At 35.9% G+C, this 21815-nt stretch overlaps 1 protein-coding gene and 1 long non-coding RNA gene across 2 annotated transcripts in view; one reads left to right on the top strand and one right to left on the bottom strand.

Moving 5' to 3' along the window:
• STXBP5L (syntaxin binding protein 5 like) overlaps positions 1–21815 on the bottom strand; it is a 361836-nt gene that overhangs the window by 17082 nt on the left and 322939 nt on the right. The window contains exons 24-25 of the mRNA XM_029939407.1: positions 5176–5346; positions 2884–3123 (exon numbers count right to left, since the gene is read on the bottom strand). Of these exons, the coding sequence (XP_029795267.1) occupies positions 2884–3123; positions 5176–5346 (411 nt within the window). The remainder of the gene's footprint in view (positions 1–2883; positions 3124–5175; positions 5347–21815) is intronic.
• Positions 1–21815, top strand: part of LOC115291790 — a 91357-nt gene that overhangs the window by 2814 nt on the left and 66728 nt on the right. The window lies entirely within an intron of this gene.

Below are 21815 nucleotides of genomic sequence, written 5' to 3'. Positions count from 1 at the left end.
CAGAAGCATGGGTGACAAACTAGACTGGTGATTGGCATCTGAAGGAAGGACAGGGAGCAGTTTTGTGGAAATAAGCCCTTAGCCTGTGGGCTCTGACAGTTATCTCCGGAGAGTGTCAGAATTAAGTTAAATTGTGGGACACTCAGCTGGTGTTGCAAAGAACTGCTTGTTATGGGGAAAACCTCCACACATGTGGTGTCAAAAGTGTTGTGCGTGTGGACGTAGTGTGAGAGTAAAAGAGGCACACATAAGAAATACAAAGGAGGAAGCACTGGGTTTTTCCCTGGACAGGAGTGAAGACTTGCAGATTTTTCCAACCTAGCATATGGAAAGCTGCATTTGTAGAATCAGCATCACCTGGAAGCTTGTTAGAAATTCAGATCTTCAGACCCCACGCTGGATTTGTTAAATTAGAACCTCTGGGGGTGGGGACCAATAATCTGTGCTGTAACAAACCTTCCAAGTGATTCTGATGCAGACTAAAGAGATAACTAAGGGGAATGGAGAACCTTTAGGTGCTTTTCCGTTCTAAACTTCAGTGATTGAGTACACTTCGAATTTCCATATTATTGAATAGAATTTGTTGTCCAGACAAGCACAGTAAATTAAAGTGAAAAGATTTCTTAGAAAATAGAAGTGGGCTTTGTTGAGAGGTTTTTGATTACTGATTCAATCTCCTTAGTAGTTATAGATCTGTTCAGGCTTTTTATTTCTTCATGATTCAGTCTTGGTAGGTTGTATGTTTCTAGGAATTTATCCATTTCTTTTAGGTTGTCCAGTTTATATGCGTATAGTTGTTCATAGTAGTGTCTTATGATCTTCTAATTAGGCTTTCTCACTTTTACATGCATATTTATAAAACACATCAGAATTCAGCTTCATAGTTTTCTTTATTGTGTACCTCTTTTTTAAAGAATACTTTTTTTAGAGCATTTTTAGGTTTACAGAAAATTGAGCAGGTAGTACAGAGAATTCCCATATGACCTCTTTGTCCTTTATTAACATCTTGTATAAATGTGGTACATTTGTTACAGTTGGTGAGCTGATACTGATGTTAACTAAAGTCTTGACAGAACAGGAGAATGATGACATAGAAAACTGGAGAGGACAATATAAAGATTATATATCTTTAACTAGATAAGGAAAAGTCTTGCAAATACTAACTAGATATCACATTATTAAGTTAAATCTGTACTTATTTTGTAATTTGCCATCATTTTTAGTCTATGTCTACTTGGTAAGAATGGTAAAGGACTTTCCCATAATACTGAGAAATCTGTTAAATCAGTTCCAGAGACTGTTTATTTCTAAGCTTGTGACATAGGAAACCACATTTGTTGGAATATCTCTTAGAAAAGTCTTTCACTTAGGGTTGTAAACTTGTGTACACAAGAGATAGATTTTCACCTTTAAACTTGTGAGAAATGCCTGGTACATGTTTGGTGTCCAGTATGTATAAGAATTTATTGAATTAAATAGTGGGTTAAATTAATATTTAATAATTCATTATGGCCTCACTAATCTGGCTCTAACTCAACCAGTATGAGAACTGTGCATATTTCCTTAAAATTAGGAACATAGTATAAGATGTTTTCTCATTGGTTTACAATTAAAATACCGTGACCCTAACAGATTAATGCATTTTATGGGCTGAATTGTGCCTCCACCGAATTCATACGTTGAAGGCCTAGAACCCAGTTCCTCAGAAGGTGACTATTTTGTGGTACAGCCTTTAAAGAGGAAGAGGAAGTCGTTAGGGTGGCTGTAATCCAAACTGACAGGTTTCTGTCTAAGAAGAAGTTCGAATACACAGGGAGACACTAGGGGTACATGCACACTGAAGGACAGCCATGTGAAAACATGGCATGGTTGGCGATCTGCAAGCCAAGGAGAGAAGCCTCAGAAGAAACCAAACCTGTTGACTTCTTAATTTTGGCCCTCTAGTCTCCAGAAGTGAGAATATCGACTTCTGCTATTTAACACACACACGCACACACATAAATACATTTATCTAAATTTGCCACACCAATAGGGAGCTGACCATTCGACCTACATTAAGTAAAAATCTGCGAGAATTTAGCACACCAGTTAACAAAGAAAACGGCACTCTCTCTAACTTCGCATATATACTGTATACATGTAGTCTTTTAAAATAAAATTCCTTATCCTATATATTAATACAATTCCTTTTTTTTTTTTTTTACCTAAAAACTATCTGAAAAACATTTCTTATACTTAGGAGATATGAAGCAAACGTTTTTGAGAAGAACACATTTTTAAATATTCAAGAGGTGGATGAGGAATCACATTTATCTTTTTAAAAAGAAAAAAGATAATTCAAATAGGAAGAGGATACAACATATGCTTTAGCAACAATATTCAAACTTATGTCAAATTCTTCAGGCACTAGGATAAAAAGGACAGACATTGTGTGGTATCCCTTTGAAAGAAGATGGAAAGGTTACTGAGGATATTTGAAAGCTATGTAGTGCTTCTAGCTTAATTGTTCTGAGTTCTTCAGGGATGATATAAAAACACTCATAGGCTCTACTCTGGCATAGAACTTTGGGAAAGGTCAATTCATTAACTACTTTAAATTTTGCATTAAGGTTTTCCCTAATGCTTTTCATAAACCTTTTCCCTAAGGCATTGTTTGGGTGGGCAGTCTTACAGTTTACTACCATAGAAATGATTATACTATTTTATCCCAAGAAATGGTGAGTTGTTATATCACAAATGTTGAGACAGAATATGATTTATGAAATTCTCAATAGTTTCCAATATACAGAATACTTATAATCTTTCTTCCAGATCAGTACAAATTAATGTTGTACATTATATCAAAATATGAAAAATAGCAGTTAAGGAATAAAGAACTCTTACCACTTGGAAATACCATGACTGGTTCTGTAAATCTTTGTTCATCTGCTGAAGGTAGGTTCAGGGAGATGGTTAACACCATCCCCAGACTAGTTCCAACAAACAAACAAGGGGAGACTGCAGAGTCATTTTTCCGAGCAAAAGACTCCATGAAGTATAGTGCCGTAATTGCTTCTTTAGAATCTTTGTCAATACTGGAGATGCTTGAGCTTCTAGAACGATTATAGGAATTCTCTCGGCTTTCTGTGGAAATTTAGAAGAACAAAAATTAAGTTAGTGTATTTCCATAACAAGTAAAGTCAGACTTTATACATAAAAACAAACATTAGAATTTGGTTCCTTATTAACTGATTTGGAATACAGCTTGTCCAATTCGCTGGCTTATTTTGATAATGAAGAGACTGAAGTCCAGAAGTATAAATCAGGCAGAGCTGGGACCAGAACTTTAGACTTCAGAGTTCCAGTTCTCCATGTTTTTCTCCCTACATTACCTCACCTATGAGTTGAAGTTCTCCAATCCAGGAAAGAATATTTAGTCTATGTAGTAAAGGTTATAAAAATTTCTGGAACCATTTTATTATATTTCCCCTCTATTTCTCAATTGTTGAAAATGTTCCTAATAATTTCTTGGCAATTCCCACTTATTCACAACATTATGGCTACTTACCTGAAAGGTCACAAATGTTCTGCGGTGAATACATTTCCCTAACACAATTTTTGGTTTTGCTATATTTGGAGTAACTATAGTTGTAAAAATTGAAGTATTTACCAAGGCCAAAGAGCAAATGTCATATCCCTAAACTACTTTCAGACTACCTACCTTGAATCCAAATCCAGTTTAAATTTGCCTACAACCAAATAAGAAGCTGTAGACCGTGGTGCCATCTCATTGTTAATGGTAATCTTTCTGATTGGGCTTTAGCAGGATAGTTTCAAATTCTCTTGCTCATCAACACTCATACATATGCGCACTCCAAGCATAAACTCATCCTCAGTTAAAGGAACCTCAGGAAGGTTTTGTTCTTATAATTGCTCTACAGTACAAGTTCCTCATATTCCTTTTTTTTCTACTAACTCACTCCTTTCCTTTCTTGATAGGTACAAGTGTGATTAATTTTTATAAAAAGAATTAAATACAAGTTCCTTATATTATCCTTTTTCTAGAAAGACAAATATAGTATTCCTAAATCCCCCATTCCATCCCTCAGCTAGTTATAAAATAATTGTTTGTAATAGAATTTACAGATGAAAGGGAGCTTGGATACAATCTATATAATGTTATAGATTTAGATAGAGACCAAGATAGAGAGGTAAGCAATTTCCCCAGAATCCAGTACAAATTAAGGCAGAAATGTCTGAAACTCAAAATTCTCAACTCTCAAGCCAGCAATTTAGAGTGCTACTTCTATACCCTTGACATTTTGCTTTTATTATACAATTCCTAGCTAATAGGCTTTCAAAGTTTTTTCCATTCGTGATTCATCAACATTCAAGGTTGTTACAGACACCTATGAGAGAGAGAAATTCATTATCTGCATGTCCATGAACCAGATTTAATATGGTATATTATTAAGGGAAATAAATTTTTTAATTTAAATTTTTGCATAATAATATAGGTCATTACTAACAAGTTTCTTGAGGGGTGGTAAATGGGGAATTACTTTATAGGACAGAATTACTACAGAAAATCCTGCGATTATTTTTTCTATTTATCTTTCCCCAAAGTTGTCAGCAAGAGAGTAGCAATTAGGTTACAAGATTCCTTTTTTCCTCCTTCTCTAAAACTTTCTGGCCTTCTAGCTCTTATACTTTAATCTCTGTTCCAATACTCATTCCACGAATAAGCAATTCATCCTTTAAAAATATATGACGTTGAAGATTGCAAACTTAAGAACTTAAGATCTTGTCTTTTTCTTGTCACATTCACTTGACAGCTAAGGAAATTAGGGTTGCAAGACATTAAATAACAACACAGAGACACTAAAAGCTCATCATTGAGATGGAAGGGACCTCTGTTGCTGGGGGTATAGAGAACAAATTAAAGCATAGGTCTCCCTTTGTACAAAAGGAGGTGTCTACCAATAAGCAGAGCCATCCTGGTTTTAGAGATGAAGAAGGAGGTGTAGCAAGTAATGGATTTGGAGTTATAGCCATAGCTTGACCAATCTCTGTTACTCATTACCAAGAGCTGACTGTAGTTTTAAAATATCTTTAAACATCCTTGTCCTCTAGCTCCCATTATTATGGTATATCAAATTTTAATTGATTCCACAAAAATTTGTATGTTTAAGTTACCTTCTGTTGTGACTGGCAAAGAAATTTCCATGCAGGCAGCTGATTGTGCTTTCCGAAAAGGTGGTCTTCCAGGACCCCAGCGATTTACTTTTGAAACATCAGCACTAGACAGACGTTTTCCAGAACCGCAACTCTGAGAGGTTGGACTTGTGCAGTGTCCATTTACATGATCTGTATCAGAAGGAAGAAGACAGTGTAAAAATAATAATCTTCATATAAAGGAATCCAAATGTGTCGATTAATAAATGAAGAGTGAAAATTCCCTTTTTCAAACCATACAAAGATGGCTAATTCCTTCCTATTTTAAGATTTAGTCACATTTTTAGTAGTTAGCTAAAAACCTCATAAGATATTTATTAAACATAAGCTCATTTTTAATATTTGACTAATTAACATAGTTTAAAATTTATTGTCTCCATTATCTTATCATTTAATGGCAATATAAGATATGTTACCAGTATTCAACCTTCTTTTGCATAATTTAAATATACACCTATTTATATAAATTTTGGAGGCAACTCAGTGCTTGGAGTTTAAAATATAGAATGGAAGTATATTACTGTGCCGTTGAGAATGGTACTTAAGAATAATGACTCTTAAGCCAGACTGCCTGGGCTCAAATCCCAATTCTACCATTTGCTAGTTATACAAATTACTGAAGTCCTCCATACTTTAATTTCCTTTTCTGTAAGTTGGGAATATTTTCTACTTCATGGACATTTTGCGGTAATTCATGTCACATGCCAGAAGACTTCTTAGTATATGGTAAATTCGGGAAAATTATTATTGTCACTCTTGTTCCAGACAATTAGTACTATTTATTTAGAACTCATGGGTTTGGTTCTGTTGTGATAGAACCTAAAAACCTGGAATAATAGCACTAAACTAGGTCTTATTTTCTTTAATGCTAATATATAATATTGGAAACATCATCTCATAGTTCTGCAATACTCAGAATACATTTTAAAATGTGCTTTGGACATTCAAAGGTAAAAGAGTTACGTGGAGAAGAATCATGTTTAATGTCCATGTGGTAATAATTAGTGTCCATTCCATTATAGCCTTTCTGTATTATAGAATTTGAAAAGGGTCCATTTCCTGGATATCCTTGAGCTAGTGCAAGGATGACAATTAGGAAAAACCACTAATGCATATAAATGGTAAAACCTATTTTCTAAAGAGTTAACATTTATCAAATATTTAAATGCCAGAGACTTTATACACATTACCATTTACATTTTTTTTTATTTGACGGGGGGGGGGAGGCGGGGGGGGGGGGGAGAGGAGCGGTGAAAATGGGAAAAGGAGAGAGAATCTTAAGCAGGCTCCATGCCTAGTGACTGAGATAATGACCTGAGTTGGCTGCTTAACTGTCTGAGCCACCCAGGTCCCCTAACATTATCCATTTAACAACAGCCCTACAGAGTAGATCCTTTATTATCCTGATTTTTCAGCTGAGGAAACTGAAGCTCAGAAAAATGGTTGGGAAAATTATCTAATAATATATAAGTCATATTCATGGAGACAGAATTTGGGTCCAGATTTTCTTACTTACTGTCTATACTTAAAAACTGGGCCACAGGGCCACTTAAAATATTTTGGTAAGCAGTAGCAGTTTTGAAGACCCATATAGTAGGGTTTAGGAGTGGCCTGTGAGATTCAGACCTTTGGGGACCCGTCATCTTCCATATTAACACAGGTTTAAGAACTCTCAGGTCTCCCAGATGGAAAGGGGCAGAACTATCCCTTGATGAGTTAGCCGTAGAAAAGCTGAAATCAAGAGTTCTACCCCTCCTGAACTGTCAAATGTAGTATTATAAACAGCAAAAACACTAAGAGCATCATCTGGCACTAACAAGGACTTAGAATGAATTAAAAATTGACATTTTTGTGTGTGTAAATTGCGAAAATAAGCTGTACATTAGTTAGAAAATGTTGCTCCTTCCTCAGACATGATGCCTTGTTTGGAGGACAAGTTGGTTTGTTAATTGACTTAATGTTGGTTTGCTGGATTAATTAGTTTTAGCAGGAAAGAAATTTATTAAAGGATATTAGGAAGCTTGAAATCTGAGAGAAACTGTGAGGTGTACTCAGAAGCTTGCAGCCCAAACAGTGCCCTACCATACTGGAGTTAATGTTTTAGTGAAAAACCACTGTCTGTGGCTCAGCATGAAAGATCCTGGGGCTGGGAGATGTGCTATTGTTGGCCTGGTTCAGTCCGGTCATCAGCAAATAATCAGCAAAACTGAGGTTTATGTAGTTTTTAATTTGTCTTTAATTTTATGTTTTTTGATTATCAACATTCTCTATTTTTTTGCTTTTTTTTTTTTTTTAGGTTTTTAAGCTCTTAGTTTTAGGATATTTTTTCTGAAGAATTTCAAGCTGAAAACCTGGATAAACTGAATCCTAGTCTTCCCCTTGATGAGCTTAATTTTTATTTCCAGTTTTAATTTGATTTTTCTATTGTAAAATTTTCATGGCTATGTTTTTGTTGTCAAAGCTAAAAATGCTTTGAATGGGCACAGGTTTATATGCCTTGAGTTTAATGGTTAGTCTCTGAAATCCAGTGTTTCAAAGAGCTTCTTCCTCTTTATTTCTCAATAATTAACCATTTGTCTTTTTTGAATTTTACTTATAATTTGTTCATTTAAATGGATGTTTAAAACTAACTTTACAGTTTAGGAAAAACAATTTCTACTGAAACCATTGTCTTAGGCTTTGTCGGTGATGAATAGAATGTTTTAACTTGAAATCACTATTTTTAAAATTTCAGACTCATTGAAGTAAAACTGACGCATAAAATTGTAACATTTAAAGTATACATCAAGGGGCGCCTGGGTGGTTCCGTTGGTTAAACCTCCGACTTCGGCTCAGGTCACGATCTCACAGTTGATGAGTTTGAGCCCCACGTCAGGCTCTGTGCTGACAGCTCAGAGACTGGAGCCTGCTTTGGATTCTGTCTCCCCCTCTGTCTGCCCCTCCCTCACTCATACCATGTCTGTTTGTCTGTCTCTCTCTCTCAAAAATAAATATTAAAAAAATTGTACATCATAATGATTTGATATATGTACAAACTGGGAAAGTTAATTAACACCTAGTTAATTAACATACCCATCACTTTATTTACTTGTGAGAACATTTAAGTTCTCTCAGCAAATTTCCATTATACAGTACTGTGTTGTCAACAATAGTCATCATGTTTCACATTGGGTTTTCAGAACTTACTCAATTTATAGCTGAAAGTTTGTACCATTTTACAAACTCTTCCCTGTTTTCCCTACCCTCAGCCACGGGTTACCACTTTTTTACTGTTTCTATAACTTTTTTAAAAAATTCAACATATAAATGATACCATGCAGTATTTGTCTTTGCCCAGCTTATTTCACTTCACATAATGCCCTCAAGGTCCATCCATGTTGTTGCAAATGACAGGATTTCCATCTTTTTAATGGTTCACTAATATTCCATCACACACACACACACACACACACACACCCCATATCTTCTTTATCCATTCATGCATTTACAGGATCTTAGGTTGTTTCCCTCTCTTAGCTATTGTGAATAATGCTGAAATGAACATAGGAGTACAGGTAGCTCTTCAATACCCTGTTTTCATTTCCTTTGCATATATACCCAGAAGTGAAATTGTTGGATTATATGGTGGTTCTGTTTTTAATTTTTGAGGAACCTCCTGTGTGTTAAGGGCCAGGACAGGTTTGTGAAAGCACACTCTAATGCCCCTATTAATCTTTATCTTGAGAATGTATAGATCCTGTCTTCTGTCATTTCCCGTAGGCAAGTTATGTAGAAAACATGTTCAGCATTCCAGGTCAGGGGCTCAAGGGTTGGCCAATTTGGAGTATCACCTTGATAATGCAAATGTCCAGGTGGTGGGCTCTGATCCCCTTAGAACATTTGCTCTGCAAGGAGAGGCAAAGCTACAGAGAATTTCTAGGATAAATGCTACTATAAACGTTTGCTATGTTTGGTTTCCAGCAGCAGATGCTTTGTTCAGTTGGCCTCTCGTGGGCCCCCTGTATATAAGTGCCCCCAATAAACTTAGGTCTTGATCATTGTCTCTGGGTCATTCCTTTGGTCTTGCTGGGTTGTCATCCCACCATTGGCTTAGAGTCTTCAGGATGTGACTACATACTTCCTCCCTTTCAGTAGATTTCCTTTTCATTTGGTCGATGGTTTCCTTTACTATACAGAAGCTTTTCATTTTGATGTAGTCCCATACCATTTTCCATAGTGGCTACACCAATGTACATTCCTACCAACAGTATGCAGAGCTCCCTTTTCTCCACATTCTTACACTTAATTCTTTTTGATGATTTCAACTGTAGCAGGTGTGAGGTAATACCTAATTGTGGTTTTGATTTGCATTTCTCTTATGTTTAGTGATGTTAAATACCTTTTCATGTACCTGTTGGCCATTTGTATGTTGTCTTTGGAGAAGTGTCTATTCAGTTCCTCTGACCATTTATTTTTTATTTTTTTTTATTTTTAAGAGACAGAGATAGTGCAAGCAGGGAGAGGGGAGAGGGGAGAGGGATACTGAACCTGAAGCAGGCTCCAGGCTCTGAGCTAGCTGTCAGCACAAAGCCCGACATGGGGCTTGAACCCATGAACCGTGAGATCATGACCTGAGTGAAGCTGGATGCTTAACCGACTGAGCCACCCAGGCACCCCTCTGACCAATTTTTTTTAAGTTGGCTCTACATCCACCATGGGGCTTGGACTCACAACTCCTAGATCAAGAGTTGCATACACCACTGACTGAGCCAGTCAGGCAGCCCCCTCTGCCCATTTTTTTAATCTGACTTTTTTTGGTATTAAATTATATGAATCCTTTATATATTTTGGATATTAACCTCTTATCAGATATGTACTTTACAAATACTTCCTCCCATTCTGTAGATTGCCTTTTCATTTTGTTGATGGTTTCCTTTACAGAAGGTTTTCATTTTGATGTAGTTCCACTACATCATATTTGTGCTTACTTTTGCATATATTTTCTTTGCTTTTGGTTTCAAATCCCACCCCTACCTCCTGCCCCAAATGCCAAAGCCAATGTCAAGGAGTTTACCATCTCTGTTTTCTTCTAGGAGTTGTATTGTTAAAGGTCTATGTTCAAGTCTTTAATCTATTTTGATTTGATTTTTGTGTATGGTGTAAGATAGTGGTTGGTTTCATTCTTTTGCATGTGGCTGTATAGTTTTCCTAGCACCATTTATTGAAAAGATGATCCTTTCCCTATTGTATATTCTTGGTTCCTTTGCTGTAAATTAATGGACTCCCTCTCTCTATGTATATATATATATATAGGTTTATTTCTGTGCGTTCTATTCTGTTTCATTGATTTGTGTCTATTTTTGTGTCAATACAAAACTCTTTTGATTGCTATAGGTTTGTAATATACTTTGAAATCAGAAAGTGTGATGCCTCTTTGTTTGTTCTTCTCAAGGTTGCTTTGGCTATATAGAGTCGTTTGTGGTTCCATGCAAATTTTTAGGATTATTCTATTTTGGTGAAGAATATCATTGGAATTTTAATGGGGATTACACTGAATCTATAAATTGCTTTGGGCAGTATGGACATTTTAACAATATTACTTGTTCCAACCCATGAGTATGGAATATCTTTCCATTTATTTGTGTCTTATAGTTTTCAGTGCACAGATCTTTTACCTCCTTGGTTAAATTTATTCCTACGTATTTTATTCTTTTTGATAAAACGTAAATGAGCTTTTCTTAATTTCTCTAATAGTTTGTTGTTAGTGCAATAGAATTGCAACTGAGCTTTGTATATTGATTTTCTATTCTGTAACTTTGCTGAATTTATTTTAAAATTTTTTGTTGGAGTCCTTTGTGTGTGTGTGTGTGTGTGTGTGTGTGCGTGCGCGCGCGCACGCTGCAAATAGTTTTACTTCTTCTGTTCTGATTTGGATGTCTTTTATTTATTTTTCTTGTCCTGGATAGTGCCCTGGTGACAATAGGAATTCTTGTCCTGTTTCTGATCTTGGAGTAAAAGCTTTCATTTTTTCACCATTAATATGATATTAGCTATGGCCTTGTTACATATGGTCTTTATTATGTGGGGCACATTCCCTCTATTCTCGCTTGGTTGTTACAAACAGATAGTGAGTTTTGTCAAATGCTTTTCCTTCATCTATTGAGATTATAGGTTTTTATTTTTCATTTGGTTAATATGATGAATCATATTGACTTGAATATTTACCATTTGATCATAAGATCCTTTTAATGTACTATTGAATTTGGCTTGCTAATATTTTGTTGAGGATTTTTATATCTATGTTCAACAGAAATACTGGCCTATAATTTTCTTTTCTTATACTGTCCTTGAAAATGAGTTAGGAAGTTTTCCTTACTCTTTGATTTTTTTTTTTTTTTGGAAGAATTTGAGAAGGATTGTATTAATTCTTAAAATGTTCAGTAGAACTCAGCAATGAAACAATCTGGTCCTAGACTTTTGTTTGTTGGGAGATTTTTAATTAGTGACTCAATCTCCTTGATAGTAATTGGTCTGTTTAGATTTTCTAGTTCTTCATGATTGTTTTGGTAGGTTGTATTTTTCCAGTAATTTATCTACTTCTAGATTCTCCGATCTTTTGGCAAACAACTGTTAATAGTAGTCTTTTATGATTCTTTGTGTTTCTGTGTTATCAGTTATAATGTTTCTCCTTGTACTTGTGATTTTCAGTCTTGGTGAATCTGGTGAAAGCTTTGTCTATTTTATCTTTTTAAAAAGACAGCTCTTAGTTTCCGTGGTGTGTGTGTGGGGGGGGGGGGTTAGTCTCTATTTCATTTATTTCTGCTCTCATCTTTATTTCCTTTCTTCCACTAGTTTTGGGTTTCATTTGTCCTTTTTCTAGTTCTTTGAGGTATAAAGGAGGTTGGTTGTTTGATATCTTCTTTGCTTCTTGAGAAGGAGCTAAGATGGCAGTTTAGAAGTACCACCTCAGGTTGTCTCATCACTCAGAGCTAGACAACTATCAAATCATTCTGAATATTCAAGAAATAAGCCTGAGAACTGAGAGAAACTGCACAACTGGAGGGAGAAAAGAGACCACTTCTGAGGAAGGTAGGAAGCACAGAGACCAGGTTTGGAGGAGAAAAGGAACATGGGCGCTGTGGAGTGGAAGGAGTCCTGGTTGCAGAGAAAGACAAGAGAGAGGTAAGTGCTCAGGAATACGTATGAGGACACTTTCCCAAAGCCATTGGCTGGGAAGATGAATGTTGTTGAATTTTGTGAGATTTTGCAACCAGGGGGCTGACAGATGAGTTTTAGAGGTCCATGGGCTTGGCTGGGATAGAGACCTGAGGATGCTGCCCTATTCCTGGAGCAAAGGCAGGCAGACAACTCCGGGGCAGATTGCATGATGTGCGGATCACTTAAGGGGCACAGGGAGAGCCTGTTCCTTCCCTGTGGAACACATTTGTGAAAGGTGGTATTTCCTCTTTGGGGGTAAAAGAACCAGCCAGCCCCATTTCCTCCTCCCACCCCTTAGCATAGGTGCAGAGACACCTGCTAAAGGCCACCAACCAGGACACTGGCTGTTTAGCCTGTGAGACAGAAAACCATCACAATCCTAGAGAACACAGGTAGTAACCCCTTTGATATCAGCCATAGCAACTTCTTACTGGATATGTCTCCTGAGGCAAGGGAGACAAAAGCAAAAATAAATTACTGGGACTTCATCAAGATAAAAAGCTTCCGTTCAGTGAAGGAAACATTCAACTAAACTGGAAGGCAACCTTTGGAATGGGAGAACATATTTGCAAATGATCTACCTGATAAAGGGTTAATACCCCAAATCTATAAATAACTTATCAAACTCAACAGCCAAAAAATAAATAATTCAGTTAAAAAAATAGGCAGGAGACGTCAATAGGTATTTTTCCAAAGAAGACATCGAAATGGCTAACAAACACATGAAAAGATGCTCAAAGATGAGTGATTTCACTCATTATGAGGGAAATACAAATCAAAACTACAATGAGATATCATCTCACACCTGCCAGAATGACTAAAATTAAAACAGGAAACAACAGATGTTGGAAAGGATGTGAAGAAATGGGTACCCTCTTCCACTGTTGGTGAGAATACAAACTGGTGCAGCCACTCTGGAAATCAGTATGGAGGTACCCCAAAAAGTTAAAAATAGATCTACTCTACTATTCAGCAATTGCACTATTAGGTATTTACTCAAAGGATACAAAAATACTAATTGGAAGGGAAACCTATACCCCAATGTTTAAAGCAGCATTGTTGACAATAGCCAAATTATGGAAAGAGTCCATATGTCCAGTCCTCTGAGTGATGAATGGAAAAGAGGAGGTGGTACAGATAGAGTGTCTGGGTGGCTCAGTCAGTTAAAGCATCTAACTTTGACTCAGGGCACGATCTTGTGGTTTGTGAGTTCGAGCCCCACACTGGGCTCTGCTGACAGCTCAGAGCCTGGAGTCTGCTTCAGTTTGTGTCTCCCTCTCTCTCTGCTCCTCCCCTCATCATCCTCTGACTCTCTCTCTCAAAAATAACATTTAAAAAATTAAGAAAAAAAGAGGAGGTGGCATGCATATATATATAAAATGGAATATCACTTAGCCATTGAAAGAAGGAAATCTTGCCATTTGGAATAACATGGATGGAGCTAGAGTGGATTAAATCTTGCCATTTGGAATAACATGGATGGAGCTAAATGAAATAAGTCAGTCAGAGAAAGACAAATACCATATGATTTCATTCATATGTGGAATTTAAGAAACAAAACAGATGAACGTGGAGGGTGCAGTGGGGAAGAGAGACAAACCAGAAATCAAACTCTTAACTAAAGAGAATAAACTGAGGATTATAGGAGGAGAGTGGGCAGGGGTCGGGTTAAAAGAGTGACGAGTATTAAGAAGGGCACTTGTGATGAGTGAGTACTGGGTGTTGTCTGTAAGTGATGAATCACTAGATTCTACATCTGAAACTAATGTTACACTGTACGTTAACTGGAATTCAAATAAAAACTTGAGGAAAAATATTTAAAAATATTTTTCTCAGGAGGAGTTATGATGGCAGGGAAGTAGAGAGGCCCTGGGCTTTCCCTTTGTCTCAAACACAGCTGCATTCAGGTCAGATTACTTGCAACACCCAGGAAATAGATCTGCGAAGTGTCAGAAAGATCTCCACAGTTGGAGGGAGACGGGTTAGCAGGTTAGGGGTGCATGGATATGAACTGGGGGAGAGAAGAACAGAATTGCAGAGGGGAGGGAACTCCTTCTGTAGAGACACAAAAGGAAAAGTGAGAGGGGTTGAAAAAGTGTGGCATCAAATTAGTACAAGAGAAAAACCTCTCTGGACTATAGATTGGGGAGTGAGAATACTGGGTGTCCCAGTTCTCCTTTGCAAACAGCTTTGGGAGTTCAATTTCTGAGGTCTTGCAAGTGTGCAGCTTTTTCCAGAGTGGTGGGATGCATGTTCCTAGGGAGGAGGGAGCTGGCCATGGTGTATATAGCATGGTGTAGACATCTCCAGGTACACTGAAAGAGAACAGTCCCCATCCTGGAGTACTTTTGGAAGAGGGTTTATTAAGACCCTCCGGTGCCAGTCAAAGGCCTTTCATCAGTAGGGTGGAGAGGCTTTACTCTGGAGGGGGGAGTGGACCCATGCCATACAGGTCCTTTAAGGTGTCGGGTTTTGAATCCCACCATGCACCAAGGAGAAGGTGCAGAAAGTTGTGCAGAGGAAGCTGACTTCCCTTGCTATTCTATAAGGGATGCCTGAACAATGGAGGTTGGTTCGGTAGTGAGATATTGGGATACCACTATTTTCCTGTCCAACACCAACACAGTGGGACTTCAGAGAGCAACACAGCAGTCCTCAGTAGAGGGGGGACCTGCTTACACCAAACCCTGCTCCTCCTTGCTTGGCAACTATTTACTGGGGCAAGACTGACTCTGAGTCCTGGGCCAGATGACTTCCTAGAGGAATTCTATCAAACGTTTATTTTTATTTTTATTTTTAAAATTTTTTTGAATGTTTTATTTATTTTTGAGACAGAGACAGAACATGAGCGGGGTAGGGGCAGAGAGACAGGAAGACACAATATAAAGCAGGCTCCAGGCTCTGAGCTGTCAGCACAGAGCCCGACGTGGAGCTTGAACCCACGAACGTGAGATCATGACCTAAGCTGAAGTCGGAGGTTTTAGCTGACTGAGCCACCCAGGCACCCCTGTCAGACATTTAAAGAGTTAATACCTCAGCTTCTCAAAGTGTTCCAAAAAATAAAAATGGTAGGAAAGCTTCCAAACTTATCCTACAAAGCCAACATTACCTTGATTCCAAAATCAGACAAAGACCCCACAAAAAAGGAGAATGAATTACAGGCCAGTATCCCTAATGAAACTGGATGCAAAAATTCTCAACAAGATACTAGCAAATTGAATTCAACAGTACACTAAAAGAATTCTTCACCATGATCAAGTGGGGTTTATTTCTGGGCTGCAGGTCTGGCTTAATATTTGCAAATCAATCAACGTGATACACCACCTTAATAAAAGAAAGGATTAGAACTATATGATCCTGTCTATAGATACAGAAAAAGCATTTGACAAAATACAGCATCCTTTTTTGATAAAAACTGTCAAGAAAGTTGGGATAGAAGGAACATGCCTCAACATCATAAAAGCTGTATATGGAAGGCCTACAGCTAATATCACCCTCAATGGAGAAAAACTGAGAGTTTTCCCCCTAAGGTCAGGAACACAACAGGGGTGTCCACTCTCACCACTGTTGTTCAACATAGTACCAGAAGTCCTAGCCTCAACAGTCAGACAACAAAAAGAAATAAAAGGGATAAAAATTGGCAAAGAAGTCAAACTTTCACTCTTTGCAGATGACATGATATTCTATGTGGAGAACCTGAAAGAGTCCATCAAAAAGTGCTACAATTGATAATTGAATTCAGGAAAGTTGCAGGATATAAAGTCAATGTATAGAAATCAGTTGTATTTCTATATACCAATAATAAAGCAGCAGAAAGAGAAATCAAGGAATCAATACCATTTACACTTGAACCAAAACCTGTAAGATACCTAGGAATAAACTTTGCCAATCTGTATGCTGAGAACTATAGAAAGCTTATGAAAGAAATGGAAGACCCAAAGAAATGGAAAAACATTCCATGTTCGTGGATTAGAAGAACAAATATTGTTAAAATGTCAATACTACTCGAAGCAATGTACACATTCAGTGCAATCCCTATCAAACTAACACCAGCATTCTTCACAGAGCTAGAAAAAACAGTCCTGAAATTTGTATGGCCAGAGAAGATCCAAATAGAAAAAGTAACGTTTGAAAAAGAAAATCCAAGCTCGAGGCATCACAATTCCAAACTTCAAGTTGTATTACAAAGCTATAATCCTCAAGATTGTGTTGTACTGGCACAGAAACAGACACAGAACAATGGAACGGAATAGAGTATGCAAAGATGGACCCACAAATGTATGGCTAGTAATCTTCAAAAAGGGAGGAAAGAGTATCCAATGGAAGATAGTCAGCAAATGGTGCTGGGAAAACTGGACAGAGACATACAGAAGAATGAAGCTTGGCCCACTTTCTTATACCATACACAAACATAAATTGAAAATGGATGAAAGACCTAAATGTAAGACAGGAAACCATCAAAATCCTAAGGGAGAAATAGGTAGTAATCTTTTTGGCCTCAGCTGCAGGAACTTCTTACTAAACATGTCTCTGGAGTCTAGGGAAATAAAAGCAAAAAGTGAACTATTGGGACCTCATTAAGATAAAAACTTTTACATGGTGAAGTAAGGAATCAACTAAAGAAAACGGCAACTGATGGAATGGAAGAAGATATTTGCAAATGACCTATCAGATAAAGTATTAGTATCCAAAATCTATAAAGAATTTATCAAACCCAACACCCAAAAAACAATTCAAAGAAATGGGCAGAAGCCATGAATAGACACTTTCCAAAGAAAACATATGGATGGCTAACAGACTCATGAAAAGATGCTCAGTATCACTCATCATCAGGAAAATACAAATCAAAACCACAGTGAGCTACCACCTCACACCTATCAGAATGGCTAAACTTAACAACTCAGGACACAACAGATGTTGACGAGGATGCAGGATGCACAGAAAGAGTAACACTTTTGCACTGTTGGTGGGAATGCAAACAGGTGCAGTCACTCTGGAAAAAAACTATGGGGGTTCCTCAAAATACTTAACCATAGAACTACCCTATGACCTAACAATCTCACCACTAGGTATTTTTCCAAAGGATACAAAAATGCTGATTTGAAGATGCACATGTACCCAATGTTTATAGCAGTGCAATCAACAATAGCCAAATTATGAAAAGAGTCCAAATGTCCATTAACAGATAAATGGATAAAGAGGTGGTGTATGTATGTATGTGCATATATATACATACATATATGGATAAGCTTATTGATAAACTATCTATTGATGTAAATGGGATATTTAAATCTACTAATCGTATTGCTATTTCTCTCTTTAGATCTGTTAATAAGTACTTTATATATTTAGGTGCTTCTACATTGAGTCCACATCTATTTAGAATTGTTATAATTTCTTGTTGGATTGAACCCTTTATCATTATACAATGAATTTTCTGTCTCTTGTGATTATTTTTGACTTAAAATCTATTTTACCTATTATAAGTATGGCTACCTTGGCTCTCTTTTGTTTACTATTTGCATGGAATATCTTTTTCCACTCCTCATTTTTAGTCTGACAACTCTGCCAGTTGTCTTATGGGGATTTCCTGGTATGTAAAAATTGTTCTTCTATTGTTTTTAAAATTCTTCCTTGCCTCTGACAATTATATCTACTGGTATTGGTCTCTTTAGATTTATCTTATTTCACAGTTTCTAGTTTTCCTGGATGTGGATGTCTTTATCATTTCCCAGATTAGAGAATTTCTCAGACATTATTTCTTTAAAGTGAGTTTCGGTGGTTACACCTTGTTGTTTTCTGTTAAATCCATTCAGCAACTCTGGCTTTGTATTGGAGAATTTAGTCTATTTACATTTAAAATAACTTATTGATAAGTATGGACTCATTGCCTTTTTATTGTTTTGATGGTTTTATAATTGCTTTGTTCCTTCTCTTTGTGATTTGTTTCTTGTGGTATAGTTACCATTTCTTGTGGTATATTTAGATTTCTTTCTCTTATATGTATTCTTAAAAGTCTTTGCTTTGTGGTTACCATGAATCTTCTATAAAATATTATTTATTTAAGTTGCTTAAAACTTGTATTCTTTTTGAACATAAAATATTCTATTAGTTTTAGGTGCACAAACAGACTTATAATGGTTTATTTTAAGTTGATAATAACTAGTTCAAATGCATTCTAAAACTCTACATTTTACTCTCCACACATTGTATTTGATGTCATGGTTTACTTCTTATTTCATATCTATAACAAATTACTGTTATAGTTTTTACAACTTTTTTGTTTTAGCTTTCATACTAGACATGTGATTTATTCACCTCCATTACATTTGATTATTCTGAATTTTACTATATATTTATCTTTACCAGTGAGATTTATACTTTCATGTTTTCCTATTACTAATTAACACTGTTTTGTTTCAAGTCCCTTTAACAGTTTTGGAAATGTCAATATAGTGGTGATAAACTCCTCCAGCATTTGCTTGTCTGGAAAACTCTTTATTTCTACTTCAATTCTGAAGGGCAATTTTCCTGTGTAGAATATTCTTAGTTGGCAGGGTTTTTTTCTTTCAGCGCTTTGAATATAGCATTTCACTCCATTCTAGTCTGCAGATTTTCTCTTGAACGTCTGCCAGTTGTCTTATGGGGATTTCCTGGTATGTAAAAATTATTTTTCTATTGTTTTAAAAATTCTTCCTTGCCTCTGACAATTATGTCTATTGGTATTGGTCTCTTTAGATTTATTTCACAGTTTCTAGTTTTCCTGGATGTGGATGTCTTTATCATTTCCCAGATTAGACAATTTCTCAGACATTATTTCTTTAAATAAAAATGTTTCCCTTTCTTTCACTCTTCTCCTTCTCAGATCCTTATAATGTATATATTGTTCCACTTGATGTTTCATTAGTACCTTAAGTTATCTTGACTCTTGTTCACTTTTTTTTCTTGCTTCTCTGATTGGATGAAAGCTGCTTTACCTTCAAATCCACTGATCCTTCCTTCCACTTCAGTCTGTTGTTGAACCTCTCTATAAGTTTTCCTGTGCAGTTATTGTATTCTTCTGGTCTGTGATTTCTGTTTGCTACTTTCTCATGTATTTTGTTTCTTTGTTTAAACTCTCATTTTGTTCATGCATTGCTTTCCTTCACCTTGGTGAGCATCTTTTTTACCATTATTTTGAACTCTATCAGGTAAGTCACTTACCTTCATTTCATTAGATCTGTCTCTGGAGTTTTATCTTTGTTTGTTTGTTTGAAATATACTCCTCTTTTTCTTTATTTTATTAGACTCTGTGTTGGTTTCTATACAATAGATAAAACCACTACCTCTCCCAGACTTGAAGGAATGGTCTTAAATAGCATAGGAATCTTATGATTCACCCTTGCCCAAGCTCTTGGTGATCTCTGAATCATTTGTGATTGTCCAAGGGGTTCCCCCCCCCCCTTGGTGGCTCTCATTAATTGAGAGTGTGCAAAGACGCATTTCTACATGGGTATTTTCTCATTCATCCAATGTGTAGGAGCCACTTAAGTAGTCTGAATTTCCTTCAGAGGGAATTGCTCCATGTGTAGATCTGTGGAGTCCATGGAAGGAGAAAAATTCAGCATCCTCCTATATTGCCATCTTGGACCAGAACTCAAAATAACAATAGATTTTAACATTAAAATGCCCTTATATCTTGATGGATGATGAAGAAGTAAATTGACACCTTGCCCTAAGCCATATCAAGTCCCACATTAAGAGTGGGGAGAGAGAAAAACTCACAGTGTATCCTGAGATATATTAAAAAGAAAGAAGTTAATCTAGCTATCATCTCCAAAAAGATGAAGTCTTGAGTTGCTAGATTACTTTTTTTCCTAATGTTTCTTAACAAAAAAATTTTAAGCCCTGACTTTTCCAATACTGATGTTTACGGCTATAATAATCATGTGGGTAAAATGCCTCCCACCCCCACTATATGAACAAATTTACCTTAACCTTGAAAAGCTTGTGGATTTTTTTGTTTGACGTACCTGTTTGTGTTTTATATTCAGTGAGCCAGTTCTTCAAAATCTAAACTTCATTTAAAGGGCTTGCAAATCAGTAATCATTTTTTTAAAAAATGCTTTTGTGTCTGAACCTTTCACAATGAGCTTTACATACAGTATGGGTTTTCTAAGTCATACATAAAAATCTATTATAAATAATCTGAAACTTCCTTTAAGGGGTAAATCTCAATATATTGAGTTAAAATTATTTGGTTAAGAAAATTAAGGCTTTTACTACTTTATATATTATGCAATATTCTAACAGAGTTCCCTGGGTATTGTAGTTTATACCTTCTATTTATTTTTTCTTCTTAAAATAACTTTTAATTTTAAAATGTAAGCTCAGCATTTCCTCAGAGTTCCACCTCCATGTAGACAAAAAAATCTTAACATTTTCTTTGAGTATTCTTCCACAATTAGTATAAACAGTTTTTTCTTTAGAAGTGGAAGCACATTAACAATATTTTGTGCCTTTTAAAAGAAAATTTCAGTGTCTTGGAGACCATTCTATATAGAGCTATGTAATTGTTTGTAATATAGAATAATGGTTTATATAGAGACAAAGTTTCCATTTTAGGGCTATACAATAATTGATTTAACTATTTTCTTATTAGGCTTTCAATCTTTTACTATTTGAAAACAAATTTTAATGAGAATAGTAATACTTCTTTACACACATATTTGATTATATCTGTAGGATAAGTTCTCAGAATTGAAATTGCTCGGCACAAGAATATGAAGTTTAGATTTTGATTGCAAAATGACTTTCAAAAAGGTTTAACCAATTACATTCCCTCCAACTGTGTATAAGAACTTCAGTCTTTTCCACATCTTCACCAATATTTTACGTTGCACAATTCTTTGATATTTTTTGATCTAGGAAAAACAGTGTTTTAATATTTCTTTAATAATTATTGTTGGATATATTTTTATTTATTTTAATGACACTTATGTTTCTTTGGGAACTACCAATACTTTATAAATTTTTTTTACTGTGTTGTTCTTTATCTTATTTTTATTTCTGAGCACTGTGGGCATTGTAGAAATTGGTCTTGTCCGTCAAATTTATTGCAGAATGTCATTTTTCTATGCTGATTTTTCATATATAATCAAATTTATCAACCATTAGTTTTTTGTTTTTTTATATGGGTACTGAGTTTTGTGCTATATTTAGCAAATATTTTTTTAACTCTAAGAACATTTAAAAAATATCCTTTCCCATGCTTTGCTCTAGCATTTTTACAGTTTCTCTCTATACATTTATATTTTTATTGTCTACAATTCATTTTGGTATAAACAAATTATTTTTCAGATGCCTAGTGAGTTGTCCCCATAACATTTATTGAATGGCCTACCTTTCTCTCACTGATTTTAAAT

This window comes from Suricata suricatta, chromosome 5 (assembly GCF_006229205.1).
Source record: "Suricata suricatta isolate VVHF042 chromosome 5, meerkat_22Aug2017_6uvM2_HiC, whole genome shotgun sequence".
NCBI lineage: Eukaryota > Metazoa > Chordata > Mammalia > Carnivora > Herpestidae > Suricata > Suricata suricatta.
This window is presented reverse-complemented; position numbering and strand designations above follow the sequence as displayed.